We start from the raw sequence: 24485 nt of genomic DNA, 5'->3' as shown, positions 1-24485 counted from the left end.
TAAGCAATAGGAGCTCATCAAATGCCTTCATACCTACACTGAAACCAAGCTCCACCCAAGGGCCAACAAGTTCCAAAACAAGACATACCACTCAAATTCTCCAGCAACACAGGAACACTCCCCTGAGCTTCAATATACAGGCAGCTCAAAATTATTCCAAAACCTTTGATGTCTCATAACCCATTACTGGTCACTCCACTGCACTCCAGAGAGAAGAAACCCAGCTCCACCCACCAGAACTCCAACACAAGCCTCCCTAACCAGGAAACCTTGACAAGCCACTGATAGAACCCCACCCACAGTGAGGAAGCTCCATAATAAAGGGAACTCCACAAATTACCAGAATATAAAAAGGCCACCCCAAACGCAGCAATATAACCAAGATGAAGAGACAGAGGAATACTCAGCAGGTAAAGGAACAGGAGAGTTGCCCACCAAACCAAACCAAAGAGGAAGAAGTAGGGAATCTACCTGAGAAGGAATTCCGAATATTGATAGTGAAAATGATCCAAAATCTTGAAATCAAAATGGAATCACAGATAAATAGCCTAGAGACAAGGATTGAGAAGATGCAAGAAAGGTTTAACAAGGACCTAGAAGAAATAAAAAAGAGTCAAAATATAATGAATAACGCAATAAATGAGATCAGAAACACTCTGGAGGCAACAAATAGTAGAATAACGGAGGCAGAAGATAGGATTAGTGAAATAGAAGATAGAATGGTAGAAATAAATGATTCAGAGAGGAAACAAGAAAAACGAATTAAAAGAAATGAGGACAATCTCAGAGACCTCCAGGACAATATGAAACGCTCCAACATTCGAATTATAGGAGTCCCAGAAGAAGAAGACAGAAAGAAAGATCATGAGAAAATCCTTGAGGAGATAATAGTTGAAAACTTCCCTAAAATGGGGAAGGAAATAATCTCCCAAGTCCAAGAAACACAGAGAGTTCCAAACAGGATAAACCCAAGGCGAAACACCCCAAGACACATATTAATCAAATTAACAAAGATCAAACACAAAGAACAAATATTAAAAGCAGCAAGGGAAAAACAACAAATAACACACAAGGGGATTCCCATAAGGATAACAGCTGATCTTTCAATAGAAACTCTTCAGGCCAGGAGGGAATGGCAAGACATACTTAAAGTGATGAAAGACAATAACCTACAGCCCAGATTACTGTACCCAGCAAGGATCTCATTCAAATATGAAGGAGAAATCAAAAGCTTTACAGACAAGCAAAAGCTGAGAGAATTCAGCAACACCAAACCAGCTCTCCAACAAATTCTAAAGGATATTCTCTAGACAGGAAACACGAAAAGGGTGTATAAACCCGAACCCAAAACAATAAAGTAAATGGTAACTGGATCATACTTATCAATAATTACCTTAAACGTAAATGGGTTGAACGCCCCAACCAAAAGGCAAAGACTGGCCGAATGGATACAAAAACAAGACCCCTCTATATGCTGCTTACAAGAGACCCACCTCAAAACAAGGGACACATACAGACTGAAAGTGAAGGGCTGGAAAAAGATATACCACGCAAATAGAGACCAAAAGAAAGCAGGAGTGGCAATACTCATATCCGATAAAATAGACTTTAAAACAAAGGCTGTGAAAAGAGACAAAGAAGGCCACTACATAATGATCAAAGGATCAATCCAAGAAGAAGATATAACAATTATAAATATATATGCACCCAATATAGGAGCACTGCAATATGTAAGACAAATGCTAACAAGTATGAAAGGGGAAATCAACAATAACACAATAATAGTGGGAGACTTTAATACCCCACTCACACCTATGGACAGATCAACTAAACAGAAAATTAACAAAGAAACGCAAACTTTAAATGATACATTAGATCAGTTAGACCTAATTGATATCTATAGGACATTTCACCCCAAAACAACGAATTTCACCTTTTTTTCAAGTGCTCATGGAACCTTCTCCAGGATAGATCACATCCTGGGCCACAAATCTAAACTTGATAAATTCAAAAAAATCGAAATCATTCCAAGCATCTTTTCTGACCATAATGCATTAAGATTAGATCTCAATTACAGGAGAAAAACTACTAAAAATTCCAACATATGGAGGTTGAACAACACACTTCTGAATAACCAACAAATCACAGAAGAAATCAAAAAAGAAATCAAAATATGCATAGAAACTAATGAAAATGAAAACACAACAACCCAAAACCTGTGGGACACTATAAAAGCAGTGCTAAGAGGAAAGTTCATAGCAATACAGGCATACCTCAAGAAACAAGAAAAAAGTCAAATAAATAACCTAACTCTACAACTAAAGCAACTAGAAAAGGAAGAATTGGAGAACCCCAGAGTTAGTAGAAGGAAAGAAATCTTAAAAATTAGGGCAGAAATAAATGCTAAAGAAACAAAAGAGACCATAGCAAAAATCAACAAAGCCAAAAGCTGGTTCTTTGAAAGGATAAATAAAATTGACAAACCACTAGCCAGACTCATCAAGAAGCAAAGAGAGAAAAATCAAATCAATAAAATTAGAAATGAAAATGGAGAGATCACAACAGACAACACAGAAATACAAAGGATCATAAGAGACTACTATCAGCAGTTGTATGCCAATAAAATGGACAACGTGGAAGAAATGGACAAATTCTTAGAAAAGTACAATTTTCCAAAACTGAACCAGGAAGAAATAGAAAATCTTAACAGACCCATCACAAGCACGGAAATTGAAACTGTAATCAGAAATCTTCCAGCAAACAAAAGCCCAGGTCCAGACGGCTTCACAGCTGAATTCTACCAAAAATTTCGAGAAGAGCTAACACCTATCCTACTCAAACTCTTCCAGAAAATTGCAGAGGAAGGTAAACTTCCAAACTCATTCTATGAGGCCACCATCACCCTAATACCAAAACCTGACAAAGATGTCACAAAAAAAGAAAACTACAGGCCAATATCACTGATGAACATAGATGCAAAAATCCTCAACAAAATTCTAGCAATCAGAATCCAACAACACATTAAAAAGATCATACACCATGACCGAGTGGGCTTTATCCCAGGGATGCAAGGATTCTTCAATATCCGCAAATCAATCAATGTAATTCACCACATTAACAAATTGAAAAATAAAAACCATATGATTATCTCAATAGATGCAGAGAAGGCCTTTGACAAAATTCAACATCCATTTATGATAAAAACTCTCCAGAAAGCAGGAATAGAAGGAACATACCTCAACATAATAAAAGCTATATATGACAAACCCACAGCAAACATTATCCTCAATGGTGAAAAATTGAAAGCATTTCCCCTAAAGTCAGGAACAAGACAAGGGTGTCCACTTTCACCGCTACTATTCAACATAGTTCTGGAAGTTTTGGCCACAGCAATCAGAGCAGAAAAAGAAATCAAAGGAATCCAAATTGGAAAAGAAGAAGTAAAACTCTCACTGTTTGCAGACGACATGATCCTCTACATGGAAAACCCTAAAGACTCCACCAGAAAATTACTAGAGCTCATCAATGAATATAGTAAAGTTGCAGGATATAAAATCAACACACAGAAATCCCTTGCATTCCTATACACTAATAATGAGAAAGTAGAAAAAGAAATTAAGGAAACAATTCCATTCACCATTGCAATGAAAAGAATAAAATACTTAGGAATATATCTACCCAAAGAAACTAAAGACCTATATATAGAAAACTATAAAACACTGATGAAAGAAATCAAAGAGGACACTAATAGATGGAGAAATATACCATGTTCATGGATTGGAAGAATCAATATAGTGAAAATGAGTATACTACCCAAAGCAATTTACAAATTCAATGCAATCCCTATCAAGCTACCAGCCATATTTTTCACAGAACTAGAACAAATAATTTCAAGATTTGTATGGAAATACAAAAAACCTCGAATTGCCAAAGCAATCTTGAGAAAGAAGAATGGAACTGGAGGAATCAACTTGCCTGACTTCAGGCTATACTACAAAGCCACAGTCATCAAAACAGTATGGTACTGGCATAAAGACAGACATATAGATCAATGGAACAAAACAGAAAGCCCAGAGATAAATCCACACACATATGGACACCTTATCTTTGACAAAGGAGGCAAAAATATACAATGGAGTAAAGACAATCTCTTTAACAAGTGGTGCTGGGAAAACTGGTCAACCACTTGTAAAAGAATGAAACTAGATCACTTTCTAACACCGCACACAAAAATAAACTCAAAATGGATTAAAGATCTAAATGTAAGACCAGAAACTATAAAACTCCTAGAGGAGAACATAGGCAAAACACTCTCAGACATACATCACAGCAGGATCCTCTATGATCCACCTCCCAGAATTCTGGAAATAAAAGCAAAAATAAACAAATGGGATCTAATTAAAATTAAAAGCTTCTGCACAACAAAGGAAACTATAAGCAAGGTGAAAAGACAGCCTTCTGAATGGGAGAAAATAATAGCAAATGAAGCAACTGACAAACAACTAATCTCAAAAATCTACAAGCAACTTATGCAGCTCAATTCCAGAAAAATAAACGACCCAATCAAAAAATGGGCCAAAGAACTAAATAGACATTTCTCCAAAGAAGACATACAGATGGCTAACAAACACATGAAAAGATGCTCAACATCACTCATTATCAGAGAAATGCAAATCAAAACCACAATGAGGTACCACTTCACACCAGTCAGAATGGCTGCGATCCAAAAATCTGCAAGCAATAAATGCTGGAGAGGGTGTGGAGAAAAGGGAACCGTCCTACACTGTTGGTGGGAATGCAAACTAGTACAGCCACTATGGAGAACAGTGTGGAGATTCCTTAAAAAATTGCAAATAGAACTACCTTATGACCCAGCAATCCCACTGCTGGGCATACACACCGAGGAAACCAGAATTGAAAGAGACACATGTACCCCAATGTTCATCGCAGCACTGTTTATAATAGCCAGGACATGGAAACAACCTAGATGTCCATCAGCAGATGAATGGATAAGAAAGCTGTGGTACATATACACAATGGAGTATTACTCAGCCATTAAAAAGAATACATTTGAATCAGTTCTGTTGAGATGGATGAAACTGGAGCCGATTATACAGAGTGAAGTAAGCCAGAAAGAAAAACACCAATACAGTATACTAACACATATATATGGAATTTAGAAAGATGGCAATGACGACCCTGTATGCAAGACAGGAAAAAAGACACAGCTGTGTATAACGGACTTTTGGACTCAGAGGGAGAGGGAGAGGGTGGGATGATTTTGGAGAATGGCATTCTATCATGTATACTATCATGTAAGAATTGAATTGCCAGTCTATGTCTGACGCAGGATACAGCATGCTTGGGGTTGGTGCATGGGGATGACTCACTGAGATGTTGGGGAGGGAGGTGGGAGGGGGGTTCATGTTTGGGAACACATGTAAAAATTAAAGATTTTAAAATTTTTTAAAAAAAATAAATAAATAAAATTTAAAAAAAATAAAAAAAATAAATAAAAAAAAAAATAAATAAACTGAGACAGGAGGGCTTGGGAACTCTGGACAGTATCCCTGCATTTGGCACCCTGTTCATAATATTAGCGCTATTTTTAGGTAATAGGTTGCGCTCTTGAAAACAGAGGTCCTTTTCCAGCCTCATGAGTGCCTTGCACTAAAGATGCTCAAAGAGTCCTCATCATGATGGGTGGCTGACCTCGTCCGGATCTTACACACCAAGGAGGGGCTGTCCTGCTCCAGTGTGAGCAGGAAGGCTGTGTTTCAGCCCAGGACTGTAAGTCAGGCTTGGAGGTTCAAAGATGCTGGTATTCAGTATATTTCCAAAATGATTTGTTCTAAGCTAATTCGTCTTCTAGTTTCTATACAAGTCATGAGCAAGAAACACTTTCACCTTCAGAAAGATGCCTTTTAACTTGAAGATTATTTTCATCATTAGAAAACAGAAACCACTAAAGATGCTTTCCCCTGTTAGTGCTCAGGAGGGAGCATTCATATACATACAGTTTAATCTTCTGACAGATCTTGGCCAAAAATGGGAGTGAACAAATATCAGAACCACTTCTGGAGTACTTCTGGAGAGAAAAGCAAAAACAGAAAGAGTTATTTATTTCAAGGAATGGTTCTCCAGTTTCTAAAGGTACGTCCTCTCTTCTTGGCTCCACATTTTGAATTTCTGGACTCTTCTTTCTCCTGAATCTGGGCCATATTACTTAACTCAATTTACCCCTTGTTCCTGTCCCCACACTCCAAATTCATTGCACCTGTGTGCTGGCTCTTGAGCTTGAAGGTCTCCCTTTCCCCAGCCAGGTAGTCCCATCCTCTTGTCTTTTCCAGCTCTTCCCAAAAGAAGAGGCCCATCTTGGTCCATTCTACTCAGACAGCATTCTTCTCCTCACTATCTTCAGTGGCTTTAAAAAAGGATTTGGAAAATAAAGACTGTTTTCAAATAAGATAATTCCATCCTGTTAAGAGATAAAATAAAGACTAACAGGAGAGATGGCTTAGGAAGAAGGAAGGCCCCTTCCCTGGGGCGTGGAGGGGTTGAAGGGGTGCAGATGAAGCCCCCAGAGTTTCCTGAACAAAGGGATTTCAGACAGCAGTTTACATAAGACTCTAGCTGGGGGATAAATTAAACACCCTGGCTTTTTTTCTTTTTTTAAAAAAAAATTAAACAGTGCTTTTAGACGTATTGCAGTTCCTATGATGCTTTTCACAGACAAAAGGAAAAACAACTGGGTAGAAAAAGTCAGGAACTGGCATTTATCAACAAAAAGAGAAAGGGAGACAGGTATCTCCTGCTTTTTTAACGTTTACTTCATGCCACCTTGATTCGATGAAAGACCTACGTTAGTATCTATTTTCATGAACTGAAAGAAATCCGAAGAGTTTTCACGTTCATAAAAACTAGGAAAAAAAAAAGTGAAAAGCAAAAATAGTGTTCATCATCTGTTCTGCAGGAGCAACCCCGAGTACTGGGAGGGGCCCCGCCCAGCTCCTTCCCCAGAAACCACGCTGAACACTTCAGTATCAGGCAGCCATAGCTTTGAACCATGTCTGTGAGCTTTTGTGCTTGATCTCCACTTATTGTGTGCATCTGTTAGCAAGATGAGTCCTAAGGTAGCTGCTGCTTAGCCTTAGGAAAGACTTCATAGGAATGGTCTACTTTTGGATAGCGGGGAAGCATGTGGTAATTCTCACCAACCTAGAGAGTCCTTCAGGTGGCTGTGAGTGCTACTAACAGTTGTCAGTATTCTGACCCTAGCAAAGGCAGACAAGTAACCTTTTCTGGCTACAAATGAGATGTTTAAGGATCTTTGTGATCTTTGTACAACTTTCTAGAATGAGGAACAATCCTGACTAGTGCCCTCAACTAAATGCAAGAGGTGGAAACAGAAGAGGCTGTCCTTGTCATCATGGAGCTTACTGTCTAGTGGAGCACAGGGGTGGATAATCCCAGCTCTTAGCATGCTCTGTGAGGGCTGCCGTGGTCCAGGCATTAATATGGCTTTCTAGGAACTGGAGGAGGAGGCAGGCGAGAAAGGAAGAGACAGATGCTCCAGGCTTTTCAACTCAAAGGCAGTTTGCAGACTTGGCTACAAATGTAATTCGTGGGCTCCACCACAATCTACTGACTCAGAAAGCCTGGGGAAGGCCTGGAAATTTGTGTTTTCATAGCTCCAAGTCATTCTGATGCTCACTAAGGTTTGAGAACCACTGCTCTAGACTCTGGCTGAAGAAAGTGTGATCACAAAGCAGAAGCATTGGATGTCATCCAGGAACTTTAGGACTAAGAGCCTCTGGCCACACAGTTGACCTGTTGAATCAGAATCTGTATTTTAAAAATGTCCCAGGTAGTTGGAGTCCACACCAAAGCCAGAAAAGCAGAGGAAGCACCTGGCACAGGGCTGTGGGCATATGAGTGGGACTGGCATCTTGCAGGACATTTCAACCTGGCTGGAGCATAAGGAGCCAGGAGAATGCAGTGGACATGGAAGGAAGGACACATTAGGATGAGCCTGGAAGGCTGCATCATGTTCTGTCTTGAGGGCAGTGGGGAATCCTGGGAGAGATCACATTGCATTTCAGAAAGACATCTCTGGAGGAGACATGAAAGCCTGGAGGAAGCAAGAAGGGACAGAGAAACCCATTGGCAGATAAAGACTCTAAGGCCTGGTCATGGGCTTTCTAACCTCAGCACTATTGCCATTCAGGGTTGAATAATGATTTGTTGTGGGCTGTCCTGTGCATTGTAGGCTATTTAGCAGTGTATCTGGCATCTAGCTGCTTAGTCAGTAGCCCCCAAATGTCTCCAATTGTTGCCAAATGTCCCCAGGAGAGGTGATGGGGGACAGCATTGCCTCTGGTTGGGAACCACTGATGGAAGGCGGGAGGAGGGGGATCGGGGTACAGAGATGGGATGTTTGGAGAACTGGTAACTGAGTGAGCTGGGCAGTGTAGACATACTGTGAAACACACTCTGGCATGCGATTATACCATAACATGGGTGCCAATTGGTAAAAACACATTCTAAGATCCAGAGTCAGGTTGCATTTGAAAGTTTGAGTTACTTCTTTTTATATTTACTTTGTCTGAAGGCCTTGGTCTAATTAACCTAATGGCAATGCAGATTTTAACACAGATGATAACCAATACATCAAACATTTTATAAGGACAGGCTGATCATTACTACACAGGAGATACAATGGAATAAAATGCACAGCTGTTCACTGTTGAAATTCAGCCTGAAGACTGCAGCTGTCTTTGACATTCCTTGTGCAGAAATTGAATCTAGGATGTAGGCAGAAGGTGATGTAACTTGTCCAGGGATCCCCAGAACTCCTTCTGTTAAGACAGATGTTTTGATCATCCAGCCTTTTCATCACATGGTATGGGAAGGACTAACGTCTTCTTACAAACTTGCAAAGGGAATTTAGATGGACACAGAGCACACTGCAGAGACCCTCACTTGCATATTTGACAGCACCTTCCTTTCAATTCAAACCTTACTAGACAGAGGCAGAATGGGGGCTGTTATTATCTCAGAGATGGATTTAAAACAGCACATCTGGCTGTATGTAATCCCATCTAAAATGAAAGTCTCAAATCTGGGCTGTCCTGGGGCATAGGGTTCAGGCAGCATTTTCATTTTTCCCATCTATTTAGCCAACTTCTATTTGCATCTGGAGCTTTGCACACCCCATGATGTTAAATGAATACAGAACAATAAGCAGAGGTTAAATAAAAGAGAATGTGGTGAATGGGGTAAAATAGAGGCTCAAAGGGGGAGCATAACTTCTCTTCTGCATTGAAGGCAGATTCTTTACCATCTGAGCGACCAGAGAAGCCCCCTTCTGTACATAACCAACTTAAAATTGAATTTCTGAGTGATATAGTACTTTTAGACCATTGTCATATATTATTTTACTTGAATTTGTATGTGTGCTAAGTTGCTTCAGTCATGTCTGACTCTTTGTAACCCTATGGACCATAGCCTGCCAGGCCTCTCTGTCCATGGGATTTCCCAGGCAAGAATACTGGAGTGGGTTGCCATTTCTTCCTCCAGGGGATCTTCCCAACCCAAGGATTGAAGCTGTGTCTCCGGCTTGGCAGGTAGCTTCTTTACCACTGAGTCACCTGGGAAGCCCAGGGTGAATCTGAACAGTGGCAATTTTTAAAGTCTTTCCAGATGGTTCTATTGGATAAGTAGGTTTACCATCAGGGACATCGGGTTCAGCTGTACAGATTGTACACTGCACAATTTTAATAGTCACACAGCCTGTGATGTGAATGGTGCTTCCTGAAATTCAGTACTGAGGAGGTCTGGTTGAAAGCTATTGTAATGGTGGAAAGGTTAGAAACTGGGCAGAAGCTAAACCTGGACTTAAATGATGAGTTTCTTAATTACAAGCTATGTGGAATGAGGAAATTACTTAACCTATCTGATTCTTAGTTTTCTTATCTGTAAAATGGGGTTGATAACAAAAATATGCTAGCTCCTTTTAGGCATTTTTGTGGGGACAAACTGAGGACATAACTCAAGTATTCTAAACATTTAGATGCTCAGTATCTGCCAAATCCACGAAGACCTCCCCCTCCACCCCCCGACCCGGCTCCCCAGCCACAACACTTAACTCTTCCCCAGTCTGGATTTTCTGACAGGTTATGCTGAAATGATATGCAACCTACTGTGTGTTTCTCTGCATTTTGGCTAGGTCTACAGTTACATCAGCCATCACAATGGAATTAATTGCAGGCAATATCCTCTGAGCAGTTTTTAAAAGATTCTTATTTGCATTTCCTGATTATTTTTTCTTTGATAGCTTTAATTCAGAGAGTAAATAAATTGGAGGATATTTTTGAGGAGCTTTTTTTTATTGCTGAATTGTTCAGTTGACTTTTTTTTTTTTTTTTGGCTTCTTGCAAGGCATGATTGGAATCCTGCCCCATGAATTATGCTGGCAATTTTGGTGACAGAAATGAAAAATTGTAAAGTCCTAATTAGCCTTTGAGTCAATGCCAAGGCAGTTTGTGCTAGTGAAGTAAACAAGGCTCTGAGAATAAATTTGTAGATGCATATTGAGGAGAATTAAAAGAAAAATGGTATTATTCTCCAGTCTGTTTAGAATTCTGAAGGTGGTGGTCAAGGTTTCATGTGAAGCTTCAATTTCTTGTTCAATGTCTTAAGCGGATTAATTGAACCAGTTACGGTTGGCCTTTAATTACTCACTGAATTAAGTAATAATTGACGATGCAGGCATTATGATTGCTTAATCGATTGTGTAGAAATGTCTTCATGCTATCATTCAACATGTATCAGACTTGTACATCAAAACCCATGTGCCCCCCTCAAGTAGGGTTGCCAAATAAAATATTGTGCTGGACATACTTATACTAAAAATTATTCATTATTTATTTGAAATTCAAATTTAATCCTCCGTTTTTATTTGCTAAATCTGGCAGGCTGAGCCACAAGGAATTTTCCTCCCCTTTATTTCCATGTTGCCAAATCAATACTACTTTGAATGTATTGCATCAGGTGAAGGATAAGCTGGGCCAGCAGGGAGAAGCCAAGGATGAGGGCCATGTCCTCTCATCTCTGATGAATGTTTCCTTCCTGCCAGAACTGCTTAGCATCAGGGGAGACACTTCTTCAAAGGTTTACCTTTCTGCTTCCTTTTCATCTGGGGCTGAATGACCACCAGGGCCCAAGTCAAATACTTGACTTAATGATAACCAGTTTGAACTAAGCATTCTGTCTGTTGAATAAAACTATGATTGCAAAAAGGAAAAATTAGGAGAAAAGAATAATAATGGTGATGATTTTAGCTAGCATCTGTTGAGTGCTTGATATGTCCCAGGTATGATACTAGGCACTTTACACACATGGGCTCTCTTAGGTCCTGATACCTAGCTTTGAGAAAGGAATGCTGTCATTGTCCCTATCTCACTGATAGGGGAACTGAGGCTCAGCCTAGGTCACATATTTAGAAAGTGATGGAGCAGGCGGTTACAGTCTCCTCCAATATCATCTGCTGGAGGGCAGCAATTCTCAACAGTGAGTGCCAGAGGATATGTGACAATGCCAGAAGACATTTTTGGTTGTGGTGACTATGGGGGAGGCGGGTAGCATCTAGCGGACAGAGGCCAGGGATACTGCTAACATCCTACAATGCCCTGGCAGAACCCACAACTAAGGATTATCCAGCTCCAACTGAAGGTGAGAAATGCAGCTGTAGAGAGAAGGGAGGAGAAAACAGAGAAAAAAAGAGGACGGGGCTCATATTCCTACGTCAGTCCCAATTCAGCTGTGGAGTGTTGTGGGCCTGTGTCAGGAGTAGCCCCTGGCCTTCGGAGTGGGAGAGCAGAGGCCAGAGGGAGGTGAATGTGCCAAGGACAATGCTGGCATTCTGCCTGTCAGTTGCTTACCAGAGCTGGAGATTTCTTGACAATCTGTCTGGCCTTCTCAAGTGTAAATGTCCATGCCTCCTATAAAAATAAAGTTAGACAATATTACAACTTGTATCCCATCTTTTCTTTTTCTGGGTTTCCAAAGTTAGGTTTTTTGTTTGTCACTTAGCAATAAATGCATTATTCTATAGCTTTCTGATAAAATAACTTACAGGAAAGCAATTTCATGTTAATAACTCTCTTTAATAAGGGATTTGCTTTGTGCCAGATGCTATGCTAAGTGCTTTGCAAATATTATGTTATTTAATCTTCACAGCATCTCTGAGAGATATGACCTTTTTACAGATGAGGAAATTGAGATGCATAAAAGCTAAGAAATTGGCTGTAGATCTCAGAGCCAGTGTCCAAAAGAGACGCCATCTGAACCTTTGTCTTCTTGCCTGCTATGCCAAGCTCAGTGACTTGTCTTTGGGTCTGAAAGCCCCAGTGCAGGAGGTGCAAATTTCTGTTATGATTTCCTTTTTGGCAGCCCTTGTTAGCTTAAAGTTCATTCTCCACAACATTGAGGGTGGTGTTCTTCTGCCTTAATTATGGGTCCCCTGTTTCTCTGCTTTGGAAATATCCCTTTGAATTTGAGGCCCATCTCAAACATCTATAGCGTCTAGCACAGTTTCTAATACACTGTAAGTGCTCAATAGATATAGAAATAAAAGTGAAAGAAAACATTTATGATATTGTGCCAAGCAAAGAAAAAATAGGTTATCAGATTTTGCACATACAGAAAAGAAAAAAATCCTGCAAATGTGTGCGTGTGTGTGCTCAGTCGACACTTTGAAGCCCTGTAGACTGTAGCCCACCAGGCCCCTCTGTTCATGGAATTTTCCAGGCAAGAATACTGGACTGGGTTGTCATTTCCTACTCCAGGGGATCTTCCGGACCCAGGGATCGAACTTGCATCTCCTGTGTCTCCTGCATTGGCAGGCAGATTCTTTGCCACCGTACCACCTGGGAAGGCCCTTGCAAAGAAATATGCCATAATAATAGTTGGTGATAACTTTTTCCTAAATTTTCAATAATGAGCACAAATTCAACAATAAATGCTTAAAAAAAAAAAAAAAGAACTCAATACACATTGCCCTGTTGCTTATTAAAAATGATCTGTTCCCAGTACAGGGATGTGGTGAGGACCCTGAGATCTGGGGGTGAATGGACACTCCTGTCTCCTGAAATTCCCATTCTGGCAAGGAGGCACCAGGAACAGGTACAGTAAGCACAGTAAGTGGAAGTGAGATGAAGCAGAGAGAAGGTGCTGGCAACATCTTTTTAGGAAGGGCCATTTGGATCCCCTTGAGAGAATTGATCTGATTTTAACCCAGCTCAGTTCTCTAGGGAGACCAATGTTTAGTGAGGAATAAAGACAAGGAAGAAAAAGGAGGAGAAGAAGTGACAAGGGTTTTGCCAACTACCTTCTGACCCCTTAGTGCTGGGCATAATTGCTGCTTCTGTGTCCCCCCTGGAATGCTGAGGGCAGATGTGTATGGTCTTGGCTTGACAAGAGCAGCACTGTCTCCCACAGTTAAAGTGCAATGCCATCATAAGAGAAATCATGAGTGCTTTTAAAAGATGCTTTGGGTAAAGCTAAATCCTATGTATTGGAAAATAGTCACCGTAGGATATAGTGGAACACAGATAAAATAACAGACTGCAAATTCCACCCAAAGGTCAGACATGCCACTGTTTGATGAAAAAATTAAAAGCAGAGGAGTTCCCTCCATTTGTCTTCCTACATAACAGGAATGGCCTCAAAGCCCCATTTGTCCTTTTCTCTTAACTCTTCTGTCTTCCACTGGAATTATTTATGCATTTACTACCTCCAGTGGGCAGTCAAGTCCTCAGGAACAGCTTCTTTCAAACTTTGCTCCATTTGTAAATGAATTTATGTCATTAAATTTGGGAGTGAGGAGCAGTTTGTCCTAATAAACTTTTAGAAAAGATCAAGAGTAGATCAGTGAGCTTCTCCCCACCCCTAAACCCCCTCATAAATGCCTGCTCCTTGACAATAAAAAAATTTCATGTCTAAAAGCATCATTTTATGTCCCAGGGGGCTTCTTCCTTTGTGGGAGCTTGTCACTGCTGTCAAAGTGTGATGTGAAGAAAAGGCATTTTCTGTAATTTTCAAATCTACTGCTGCTATAATTGATAGCAGAGAACTTGATCACTCAAAGTTATTCCCTGTAGAAACTCATGTCTAATAATACTATGTTTCTTTATTTCCTTTACTCCTGAGTGTACCAGAATTCAACTCTTTAACATCACAGAACCTGAGAAGGACCAGTCTGTGACTGTGTCCTGTCTAATTCATACTCCTGAAATGTTGAGGTACATTATATTGAGATCTGGAGCATCCTGTGTGTACCGTATTCTCTGCATGTTTCCCCATCCTTGTCAATATAGTGCAGTGTGCTTTGGCTGCAACATCTGAATGTTTGGGAAATGCCTTTCCAAATGGTACTCCTTACCCTAAAGTGGCTCAACCCCTTGCATATGCTAATATGTGCAATGGCTCTCCCAGCAGGGAATTTAGTTTACAGACTTCCCAAACTTTTAAAACTGAACAACAACTTTCTTTTCTAGCACACTCATTAACATCTCCCAGAGTGGGAGTAAAAGCAAGGCTTTTTGTGTCAAACATGTCTCATTTGAATCTGAACAGAGTAACTTACTGGGTCTGCAACTTGGGACAAGTTATTTATCTACGCTAAGCCTCGGTTACCTCATCTATAAAATAAGGATAATAGTAATTACTACTTAACACTTTCTACATTGTAGTCTTACCAGTTTGATGTCATTCTTCTCTCCCAGGATACAAAACCCTTGATGAGAAGGATTATGTGTATCCCTAATATATAATTCATGGCACGACACAGATACTTTAGAAGAGCTTGTGGAATGAATGAATGAATGATTGCACATAGAAATGACTGGTTGAATGAATATTTCTCTTTTCTTTCATTATCAATCATATGCTTGTGACTACGCTTGTCCCTGGGTTACATGAATTTCCACACAGGTGGAAAGGTGCTAGGCATACAGAGCTAGCACTCTTCCAACCATGTGATCCTTCACATTAAATCATCCACATGCCATAGGAGCTAAATTTGCCATTCCCCTGAGCCTTGGTGATATTATCTGGCTTGTGTTAAAATTTCAGACTTAATTTATTCTTGGAAAACAGCATGACAATGGTGGAAAATGTGCTGGAACTCAGAGACTTGGACCACGTGCTCTGTTTGCAGACTGCCATGGTTAAATGATATAACCTCCAAATCTCTGCTATCTGTAAAATTGGATGTAAAGACTCAAAGACATCTGTTAAAGCTATTTGTTTGCTTGTCTTAAAGACAGACAAAGGGGGCAAATTGTAATCAACATGAAAATGAAGATAATTGTTCTTACCTTGGTAGCATTTTCCACTGTTGGTGAAAAAAAACCTAGCATTTTTAAGCCATTGTTTCTAAAGAACGAGGACCACGCTTCTATCTTCTGGAAAACTACAACTTCGCAACTGTAATCAGTGATTGGAGAGAAAGTTGGGGAATCGATTGTGAGCCAGACATAAAACTCTCCTGGCTGGAAGCCCTAATGATGTTTCTGACTCACTGAGAGCAATCATCTGAGCATAAGCAGATTCTCCATCAACAATGAGGGGCTTGGTTCTGGAAATACTCATTTGATCCTGCAATTTGTTATGGTCAAATCTTTTCAATTTCTCATTACTTTCTCCCTTTAATTGCGGTGTTTCCTTATTCCAGTTTCAAATCTCCTTCAGAGTCTCATGAGTGAATTGCAGAGGAAGCCATTACATGGGCTCACAGAGATATAAGCCCTCACTCTTGAAGCTTATAGTCCAAAGAACCATGGATATATATATATTGCATTTTTTTACTCAAGGACTTAGAAAATTCCAAGGACAACATGACATGGCTCCCTAGCAGTCTAAAAAAGGGGAAAGGCCAACCCTTTGCTTGATCATCAGAGCACACAGTAGTATATACCCATGGAGGCATTGCTTATATAAGTTTGTAACAAATAGTAGCCTGTCCAACTGGAATTTTCTGGTTTATTACATTATCTGCATTCCACTGTAACCTATAGTGGCTATTTTCCAACATGTAGGATTTAGCTCTCCCAAAGTCCAGTTTGATTTTGATGTTCTTACATTTCCCAGTTTTATGACTCTGGAATATGTGAAAAAAATCACATCAGGTTATGTCATTTTCTTCTTCTGGGGACCAAAAAGTAGGGCGGGGGTGGTGCGGAAATAGAGAGAGAGAGAAAGAAAGAAGAAAAAACTGTGAAAGTAACTGAAAAACACCACCACTTTTGAATGCATTCCCTTATGCTGTTAAATATCTTTGCTTCATATACATTTTACCATTAGCTAAATTTCCTTTTTCTTCTTCTGGGCCAATTTTGCATTGTGGACCTATTAGTATCATTTGTACATTTAGTCACACAGTCTCTATCCTTTTTCTCCAGGAAATACCTTTAAAAAAAAGTCTTATTTTAAATAACACTATTCCCACCCCACAACTTTTCCTGTCATTTCCTGCAGTTTCCAGAGAGAAATACGTTCCTTGCCTCTGGTCTCTAGCAGCTATACACATTCCTTGGCTGATGGCCGCATCACTCTGATCAATGCATTTGTTATCACAGTCTTCTCCCATGATGATCCTCCTGCCTTTCTCTTATAAGGAACTTTGTGATTACATGGGGTTCATCCAGATAATCCCAGATAATCCCTCCATTTCTAGATCCTTAATTTAATCATACTTGCAAAGTCTTTTTTGATTCTGAGGATTAGGATATGGACTTCTATGGGGAGGCCATTATTCTGTATACCATACTGCTCACTCAACAAATATTTATTGAGAAATTAATATATGCAGTGAAATGTGCTGGGCTCTGGGGAAGTCACAAAGAATTTAAAAACTAAATCAGCCGGATTATCTGCTTTCATGGAGCTTACACCTTAACAGAAGGGGCAGACATTAAATCACAATTTTACAGTTATTTATCTTATTGTACAACTGTTTCATTACAATTATAATTTCTAGAAGCACGGCGAGCCATGAAAGGAGAGAAATCCTAGAGGACCTAACTTGGGGCATCAAGGAAAACTTCTTAGAAGAAATGATTTCTGATCTGAGCTCTGATGTGGGTGATTAATTAGGTGAAGATTAGGGCCAAGAGTGGAAGCTGAGAGACTAGTTATTAAAACTTTAAAACTCAAAGTATCTTTTAGAACTGTTCAAATTCACTAGGGTCATTAGCTTTTCTTGAGCTAAGGGAAGAAAGCATATTCTCGAGAGATACAGTTGCCATTATTTTTAAACTTCTCAAAAGCAGGCAAGAAAGGTTTACAAATTTGAATAGCATTTAAGTACCTTCCTTGGAATTATTTGATTTCTTCTCCTTATCAGAAGTCAAGGGTAACATTTGTATTATTAGTGCTGTCCACTGAGGATTCTTGAGATCTCCAAGAGTTTAATGACCTCCAAATAAGACTTAAAATTTATGTCTGAGTAGACATATTCTCCAAGCTTCCAAATGTGGGCTTAAACTAAAATGCAGCTTGGAGTGTCTATCAAATCCTTTGAAATGCTGGGCGAAATGACTGAATAGCAGACTGTACATTCGAGAATGGTGTTAAATGCTATTCTCAGTTCTGTTAGAGTTTTAAACCTTCAAGTCTTCAGGGAGTGATTTAATTTAGTGGTCTCTGATATTTACAGCCTTTCTATTTCTGTGATAATTTCTTGTCTAAAGATCTTCAAAGAGTATTGTGGAGGCAAAATACATGAGGTCGATGGAATCTCATTTAATTTTTACTTTTTTAATTATGAGAAAAGGATCATCATTTCTCCCTATATTTTTGGCCCTTTGATCTTTCTCCATAAGCCATTTAAAAAATTCTTGCCTTGCTCTGGTTTTGTGTGTGTGTGTGTGTGTGTGTGTGTGTGTGTGTAAGAGCTGTTTGAATCATGGAGAAAATAATTCATAGTATGGCATATTACAAAAATGCTTTCCCAGTTTGCCATTTGTCTTCTGACTTTGTATATGTCAGATTTTTCACCAGTTACATGCATTCATATTTCCCTTTGTGACTTTGGGATCACAAATTACAAATAAAATTACTTAGGCTTTTCTTCTTTCTATTCTTTATGACTCAACCTTTAATTCATTTGGAATTTATTTTGCCATAAAGAATAGACAAGTATCCACCTTAAATTTTATTCCTAAATGGCTAGTCTTTAATCTCACCCATTTACTGAATACACCAGTGTTTTGTCACTGATTTGAAATGCTATTTTTTAAAATCAAAAACAAAAATCTCAAATGCATTTGAGTTTATTTTTAGACACTATATTCTGTTCCAATTTAAGCTTTTAGGCTGACTTTTCTGCATCTAGATGGCTATATTCCCCTGTAATTTATCTCATTGCTTATAGTTTCCTGAGATGTTTAAAGAGGAACTTTAGAAACACTGTCAAATAAACAACTCCACAACTGACAATTTACTTGAATTTTGATTTCTCATCTATAAAATTGGGATAATGGAATAACTGCAATTGTATGAGAGGATTTTCAATGATGTATGATAAGTACTTAGTCCAGCTTTTCGTGTGTTATAGTCATTCAAATTGTGGTTGTCAATTACCTTTCATTTTTCATCCCCTAATGTGTACCTATCATACAGTAGGGGCTTAGTAAATGTATATTATGAGAATAACAGAATGACTGTCCATGACTTGAAAGTCTATCAGTGTCAGTCAAGACTTTTTCACCCTAGTACTGAGAGTTGGACTATAAATAAAACTGAGCACCAAAGAATTGACGCTTTGGAACTGCGGTGTTGGAGAAGACTCTTGAGAGTCCCTTGGACTGCAAGGAGATCCAACCAGTCCATCCTAAAGGAGATCAGTCCTGGGTGTTCATCGGAAGGACTGATGCTAAAGCTGAAACTCCAATACTTTGGACACCTGATGCGAAGAGCTGACTCATTGGAAAAGACTCTGATGCTGGGAGGGATTGGGGGCAGGAGGAGAAGGGGACAACAGAGGATGAGATGTCTGGATGGCATCACTAACTCAATGGACATGGGTTTGGGTGGACTCTGGGAGTTGGTAATGGACAGGGAGGCCTGGTGTGCTGCGATTCATGGGGTTGCAAAGAGTTGGACGTGACTGAGTGACTGAACTGAACTGAACTGAACCATTCCTGGCCTCAGGTATCAAAGATATGTTTGTCTTACAGGGATGGCATTAATTTATTAAGTGAGGTAATTTGGAAAACTTTATTAGGCCTTCCAGAATATTAAGGTGCACAAAAACTGTTCTTGGATGTATGTTCTCTTCAAAAATAACATTTGATTTTCTAATAATTTGCCAAGTCAAAGTTGAAGAACAGCTATCACTCAAGAAGGAAATTTCCTTAACCTAAAACTCCGATGATCACACAATTGACTCCTTTTTTTATTTAATAATTTGTTTTCTTCTAGACCTGGATTTGTGAGAAAATACTCACATACTATACAGAATTAAGGTGGAGAACAGAAGAAGAGCAAGCTGGGTAGGTTGACTAAACAACCGAAGGAGAAGAGAAGCTTGATTTTATTCAATTTAGTTCAGGTTTTGAGCTACTAGTTTGCTAGAGTTGCCTGTGGTAGTAGCGATGGAGGCACCAATGTAACAATGATGACAGAGGAAGTAATTTCCTTTCCTTGTTTGACATAGAAATTCTGCTAAACTGAGAATACTCTCAGTTTTATTTTATATGTACCTGACATAAAAAAGTCAAGTCATAATAACACAGATAGATTAAAGAAATTTACACACACACACACACACACACACCCCATGTCAAAAAAAAAATGGAGCTCAGGATCAGAGATTACTTTTATTGAATAAGAACAAAGGATTAACTGCTGGTTACTAGAGAACATTTTGGTTTTAAATAGGAGAGACTGTAAACTCCACCCTCTTGTCAATTTGATTTTAGAGCTCACTCATGGATTCATTTTATTTTTTTTAAATGTCACCATTTATTGAGCATCTTCTTGATTCCAAGAACTGTGGTAGCCTCTGTTCTGTAGCAGCCTTTGGAGGTATATTCTTATGCTTCCAAAACTCATTCAAGTTGAGGCTCCTATTATACTGAACTCTAGGTTGTTACAAGAGGAGAATAACACAGAGATGCATTTCTGGGGGATAATTATGTTCTTGTTCAGAAAGGAGGAGTGGAAAGGACAGAATGGATGCCCATGATGAGTCATCTGGAAGATTAGTGACAGGAAAGCCCAAGTCTAGATAGACATTCTTTTAAAAAAAAAAAAACAAAAAACTTTATTGCTAAAAAATGGGATCAAGGCATCTTAAGGATTAAGATTAAGACCATCTTAAGGATTGGTCTGTTAAAGAGATAAAGAAGAAAACTCACTGGAAGTATAGACACTAGCTAGTGTTGGGAAGGAATGTAGCAAGAAGAAGAATTACAAAGGCATTACTGTCCTATTTCATAGAAAGAACTGGGTTCAAATGTAATCCATTCATTCAATGCACATTTATTGGGCAGTGTGCCAACCTCCCAAACCCAGAACAAGCAGTGGGGAGAGAGAACTGGCTCAAGTGTAGTCCCAGCCTGACAATTATAGTCCAGCTGTCAATCTCATAGCTTCAGACACATAAACTAACATACAAGCTGGAAACTGCAATTCTAGCTGTTAGGATATAGCTGTTAGTATCATGGGGACAATGAAGAACAGAATATAATCCTCACTGGAGTAGGAGCATAGGTTTCCAGTGGTTTCTTGAAGAAGGTGACGGCTGAACTAACTAGATCTTAAAAGATGACTCAGGGAAAGGGCATTACAGGTGCAGAGGAAAATAGAACAAGGTTGGGAGGTGAGAACAAGCAGGATGTGATGGGAATGATAAGTGCTGAGCTGCTGCAGAGAAGTGGATGAACCAGTTACTCCACGAACAAGGCTGGGGAGGTAAGGACAGGCTAGTTTATGGAACTCAGGCTTTGTCTTGACCTTGATGGATGCTGTGAGGGATTCAAGCAAGAAAGGGAGCATGTCAGATTTGCATTTTGGAAATATCACTTGGGTGCCTGGATTTGAGGGTTTCAAGGTGGGAGGTGGAGATATCAATCACAAAGCTGCTGCAGGACTCTACCCTAGAATGATTTCAGTTGCTAAATCGTGTCCAGTTCTTTGCGACTCCATGGACTACAGCATGTCAAACTTCCCTGTCTTTCAGTATCTCTTGGAGCTTGCTCAAACCCATGTCCATTGAGTCAAAGATGCCATCTAACCATCACTCATCCTCTACTGCCCCCTTCTCCTTCTGCCCTCAATCTTTCCCAGCATCAGGGTCTCTTCCAATCTTTGCATCAGATGGCCAAAGAAATGATAAGTCCCTGAATGAGGCAGGCAGAATTGAGGATGAAGAAGGGGAATAGACTAGAAAGAACCATTTAGAAGGGTGAAGGCTGGTGTCAAAACTGAAATATGCAATATGGGAAGAATAGCTGATGTGGGGAAAAGGTAATAGTCCAGTTTCTAACATGTTATGTTCAAGCTGTCTTTGGGACCTACAAAAGAAGATATTTATCTGGCAACTGCATGCAGTGGCTGAAGCTCTGAGGAAAGTCTTGAACTTTGTGAGGCTTAATAACAAGAGCAAATGTTTTGTATGCTTATGATGATCAGTCACTATTCTAAGAATTTTCACACATGCCAGTTTGTGTAGTCTTCACATTAGCCCTTGGAGGTAGGCTCTACTCTATTCCTCATTTAACATATGGAAAAACACAAGGCAGTTAAATGATTTATCTCAAATCACTTAGCAAGTACATGGTGGGGCCAGGGTCACTGATTCCCGCAGGATGGCATTGGGCAGTCTGTGCTTAACTGTCAGGCTGTCCTGACTATAATTACTCAGAGAGAAAGCCCTGGCTGGGTGGGTCCTGGTGCTTAGGAAGGGAAGGGTAGCCTCAAGGAGATAGAGCAGTGCAAGGAGAACCAGGAAAGAGCAGAGAAGTTTCTGGAAGGGAGTGGCAAGCAGTGTTAAATACAGGATAATGGACAAGAATGATCTTGGATTTGATGTTTAGGAAGTCATCAGTGGCCTTAAGGAGAAGTGTTTCATTAGAGTGATGGGGCTAGAGGCCAAGCTGCAATAACTTGAGAAGCAAATGGGAAGTGAAGAAAAGCTCTCCTCCTTTAAAAGACAGCTGGAAGTTGCTGCTGCTCCTAACTAACACTTATTAATGCTTATTATAAGCAAAGAAAGCACCATCCTAAAACTCAATCTCCTGCCCCACTATAAAATGCATATACACACTTATAGGTATATATGTATATACATACACCTGGAGATATATATTAAATTGTTAAATATTCACAACTACCCTATAAAGCCTGAGTATTATGTCTACTTTACAGATGAAGAAACTGAGGCCCAGAGCAATTGAGCAATTTGTTTAAGGAGAGATAGAGTGTAAGAAATGCAGCCAGGTTTTGAGCCCAGGTGGTCTATCTCTAAGATCTGTGCTCATAACCACAGTATTGAACTACCCCTCAGTTAGAGGAAGGAAAAAATTAGATAGTGGCTGGAGAAGAATGGGAGTCCTGGGGTTTATTTTTATATTAATTTTTGGAATAGGAGCAACCTGAGCTGGTTAATAGGTATCTTCCTTTCCCTCCTTGGGTGTAGACAACTTCAGTGCCATTTAGCACAATTAGCAAACTGTTATGAGAAAATCCATAAAAAAGGAGTAAACTCTAAATATATTGTTTCTAAAACCTTCAGTTCCCTCAGCCCTTCTAAGAGGTCTTAGCAGTGGGGGTTTGGAGACTTAAAGCCCATAAACAGAGTTTGTTAATGAATCCATGAGAAAAGGGGCAGAAGTCAAGGAACCAAGGATGAGGCTGGGGGTAAATGGAGACATGTGACTTTGGGTGTCTGGGAAACTAACTACCAGATGACAAAGAAAAGGCCAGCAGCAGGAGGAGAAACGATATTTTCGGGCTTGTTGATGGCAGCTTTCAGGCTTGGACCAACAGTTTTTACCCTTCAATGCTCATCAGAAGTTTTGTAGAAGTGCAGCTGCTCAAATCACACCCCAGAAGTACTGAACCAGATGCCCTTGGGTGGGACTCCACACGTATTTCTAAAAACTGCTTCATGTTCTAAAATCAGCTAAACCTTTTATACTCTGGTATGTTCCACTGAGACCAGATAAATCCTTGCAAGGGAGGAAGTAAAGCAAATATATGTTCAGAAAGGCCCTTTCCATCTTGTCTTTCATGTAACAAAACTTATAAAGCACCTACTATGTGTCAGGCATTGCACAGCCCTGGAAACATGATGGTGAATGAAAACGACATGGTTCCTATCCTCAAGTGCTATGAAAGAAACAAAGTGCTGTGTGAGAGCACATAGAAGACCTTCAGATGGAGTGTGAGGAGGGACATTTCAACAGAAAGCTGAAGGAGGAGAAGTAGCTGACTGTGCAGAGAACTGGAAGGGTTTTAATCCAAGTACCCAAAAACAAGGGCTCTGAGGCAGATGTAACCAAAAGCCTGCATATGTAGTCAACACCTGCTGCACCGTGGAGGTAGCCATCTCCACTCCTTTCCAGGGAGAGCCCAGCCCTGCTCTGCTGAGCTTTCTGTTCCTCTTTGCACCCTCTGTTAGAACACTTGTCTCTTCATCAGAGTTTGTTTACAAGTCTGCCTCCCTTGTAGAATCACTATTTGCATCGTGACTGCCTGCCTCATTTACTGGAATACTGTCCTACATAATTCTCTCTCTATAAATATTTGCTGCCTAGGGAAAAAAAAAAATCATTCTGTAGAAGCTACAGGACTATAGGCAAGTCTTTTGATCCTCCAGGTCTTAGTGGACTTATCTATAAAACGGAGGAATCATATTTGTCCTGCAGATTTGTGATGGTTAAAAGAGATAGCTTACTCAATGTGCCTTGCAGTGGGGCTAGCACACAGTAAGTGCTCAAGAAATGTTTGTTGAGGTGTGGCTGGCTATGTGAATGACTGACCAAATGATTTAACCGGTAAGGAGAAAGTTGGGATCCTTGGGCAAGATTCTTAGAACTTAAGCTCTTCATAATATTTCCATTAAAACTAAAACCAAGAGATGTTTACTTTCTGATATTGAGAACTGGCTACTTTGAATGTGCTTCATAATCTCTGCCAAACACGCATGTGCTGAAGTGAAGAGTTGCAGGTCTGAAGTTCGAAGCCCCAGGTTAAGTTCAGGTTCTACTCACTAGATATGAAACCTAGGTCAAGCCCTTAAGCCTCAACTCCAAAATATGTTTAATAACTATATATATAAAATAGAGTTTGGCCCTGTGATACTATCTAAAGTTGGAGACATCAGTACACACACACACACACACACACACACACACACACACACACAGATGGACAGATTCATAGGCCACATACATACATACTTTACTAAATTCTCC

General features: G+C 39.8%; 1 protein-coding gene across 1 annotated transcript in view; it reads right to left on the bottom strand.

Moving 5' to 3' along the window:
• The window catches only part of AOAH (acyloxyacyl hydrolase), a 203006-nt gene that overhangs the window by 127768 nt on the left and 50753 nt on the right, over nucleotides 1–24485 (bottom strand). The window contains exons 5-6 of the mRNA XM_068973018.1: nucleotides 11943–12002; nucleotides 6018–6088 (exon numbers count right to left, since the gene is read on the bottom strand). Of these exons, the coding sequence (XP_068829119.1) occupies nucleotides 6018–6088; nucleotides 11943–12002 (131 nt within the window). The remainder of the gene's footprint in view (nucleotides 1–6017; nucleotides 6089–11942; nucleotides 12003–24485) is intronic.

Source organism: Capricornis sumatraensis, chromosome 5 (assembly GCF_032405125.1).
Source record: "Capricornis sumatraensis isolate serow.1 chromosome 5, serow.2, whole genome shotgun sequence".
In the NCBI taxonomy this organism is placed as follows: Eukaryota; Metazoa; Chordata; class Mammalia; order Artiodactyla; family Bovidae; genus Capricornis; species Capricornis sumatraensis.
This window is presented reverse-complemented; position numbering and strand designations above follow the sequence as displayed.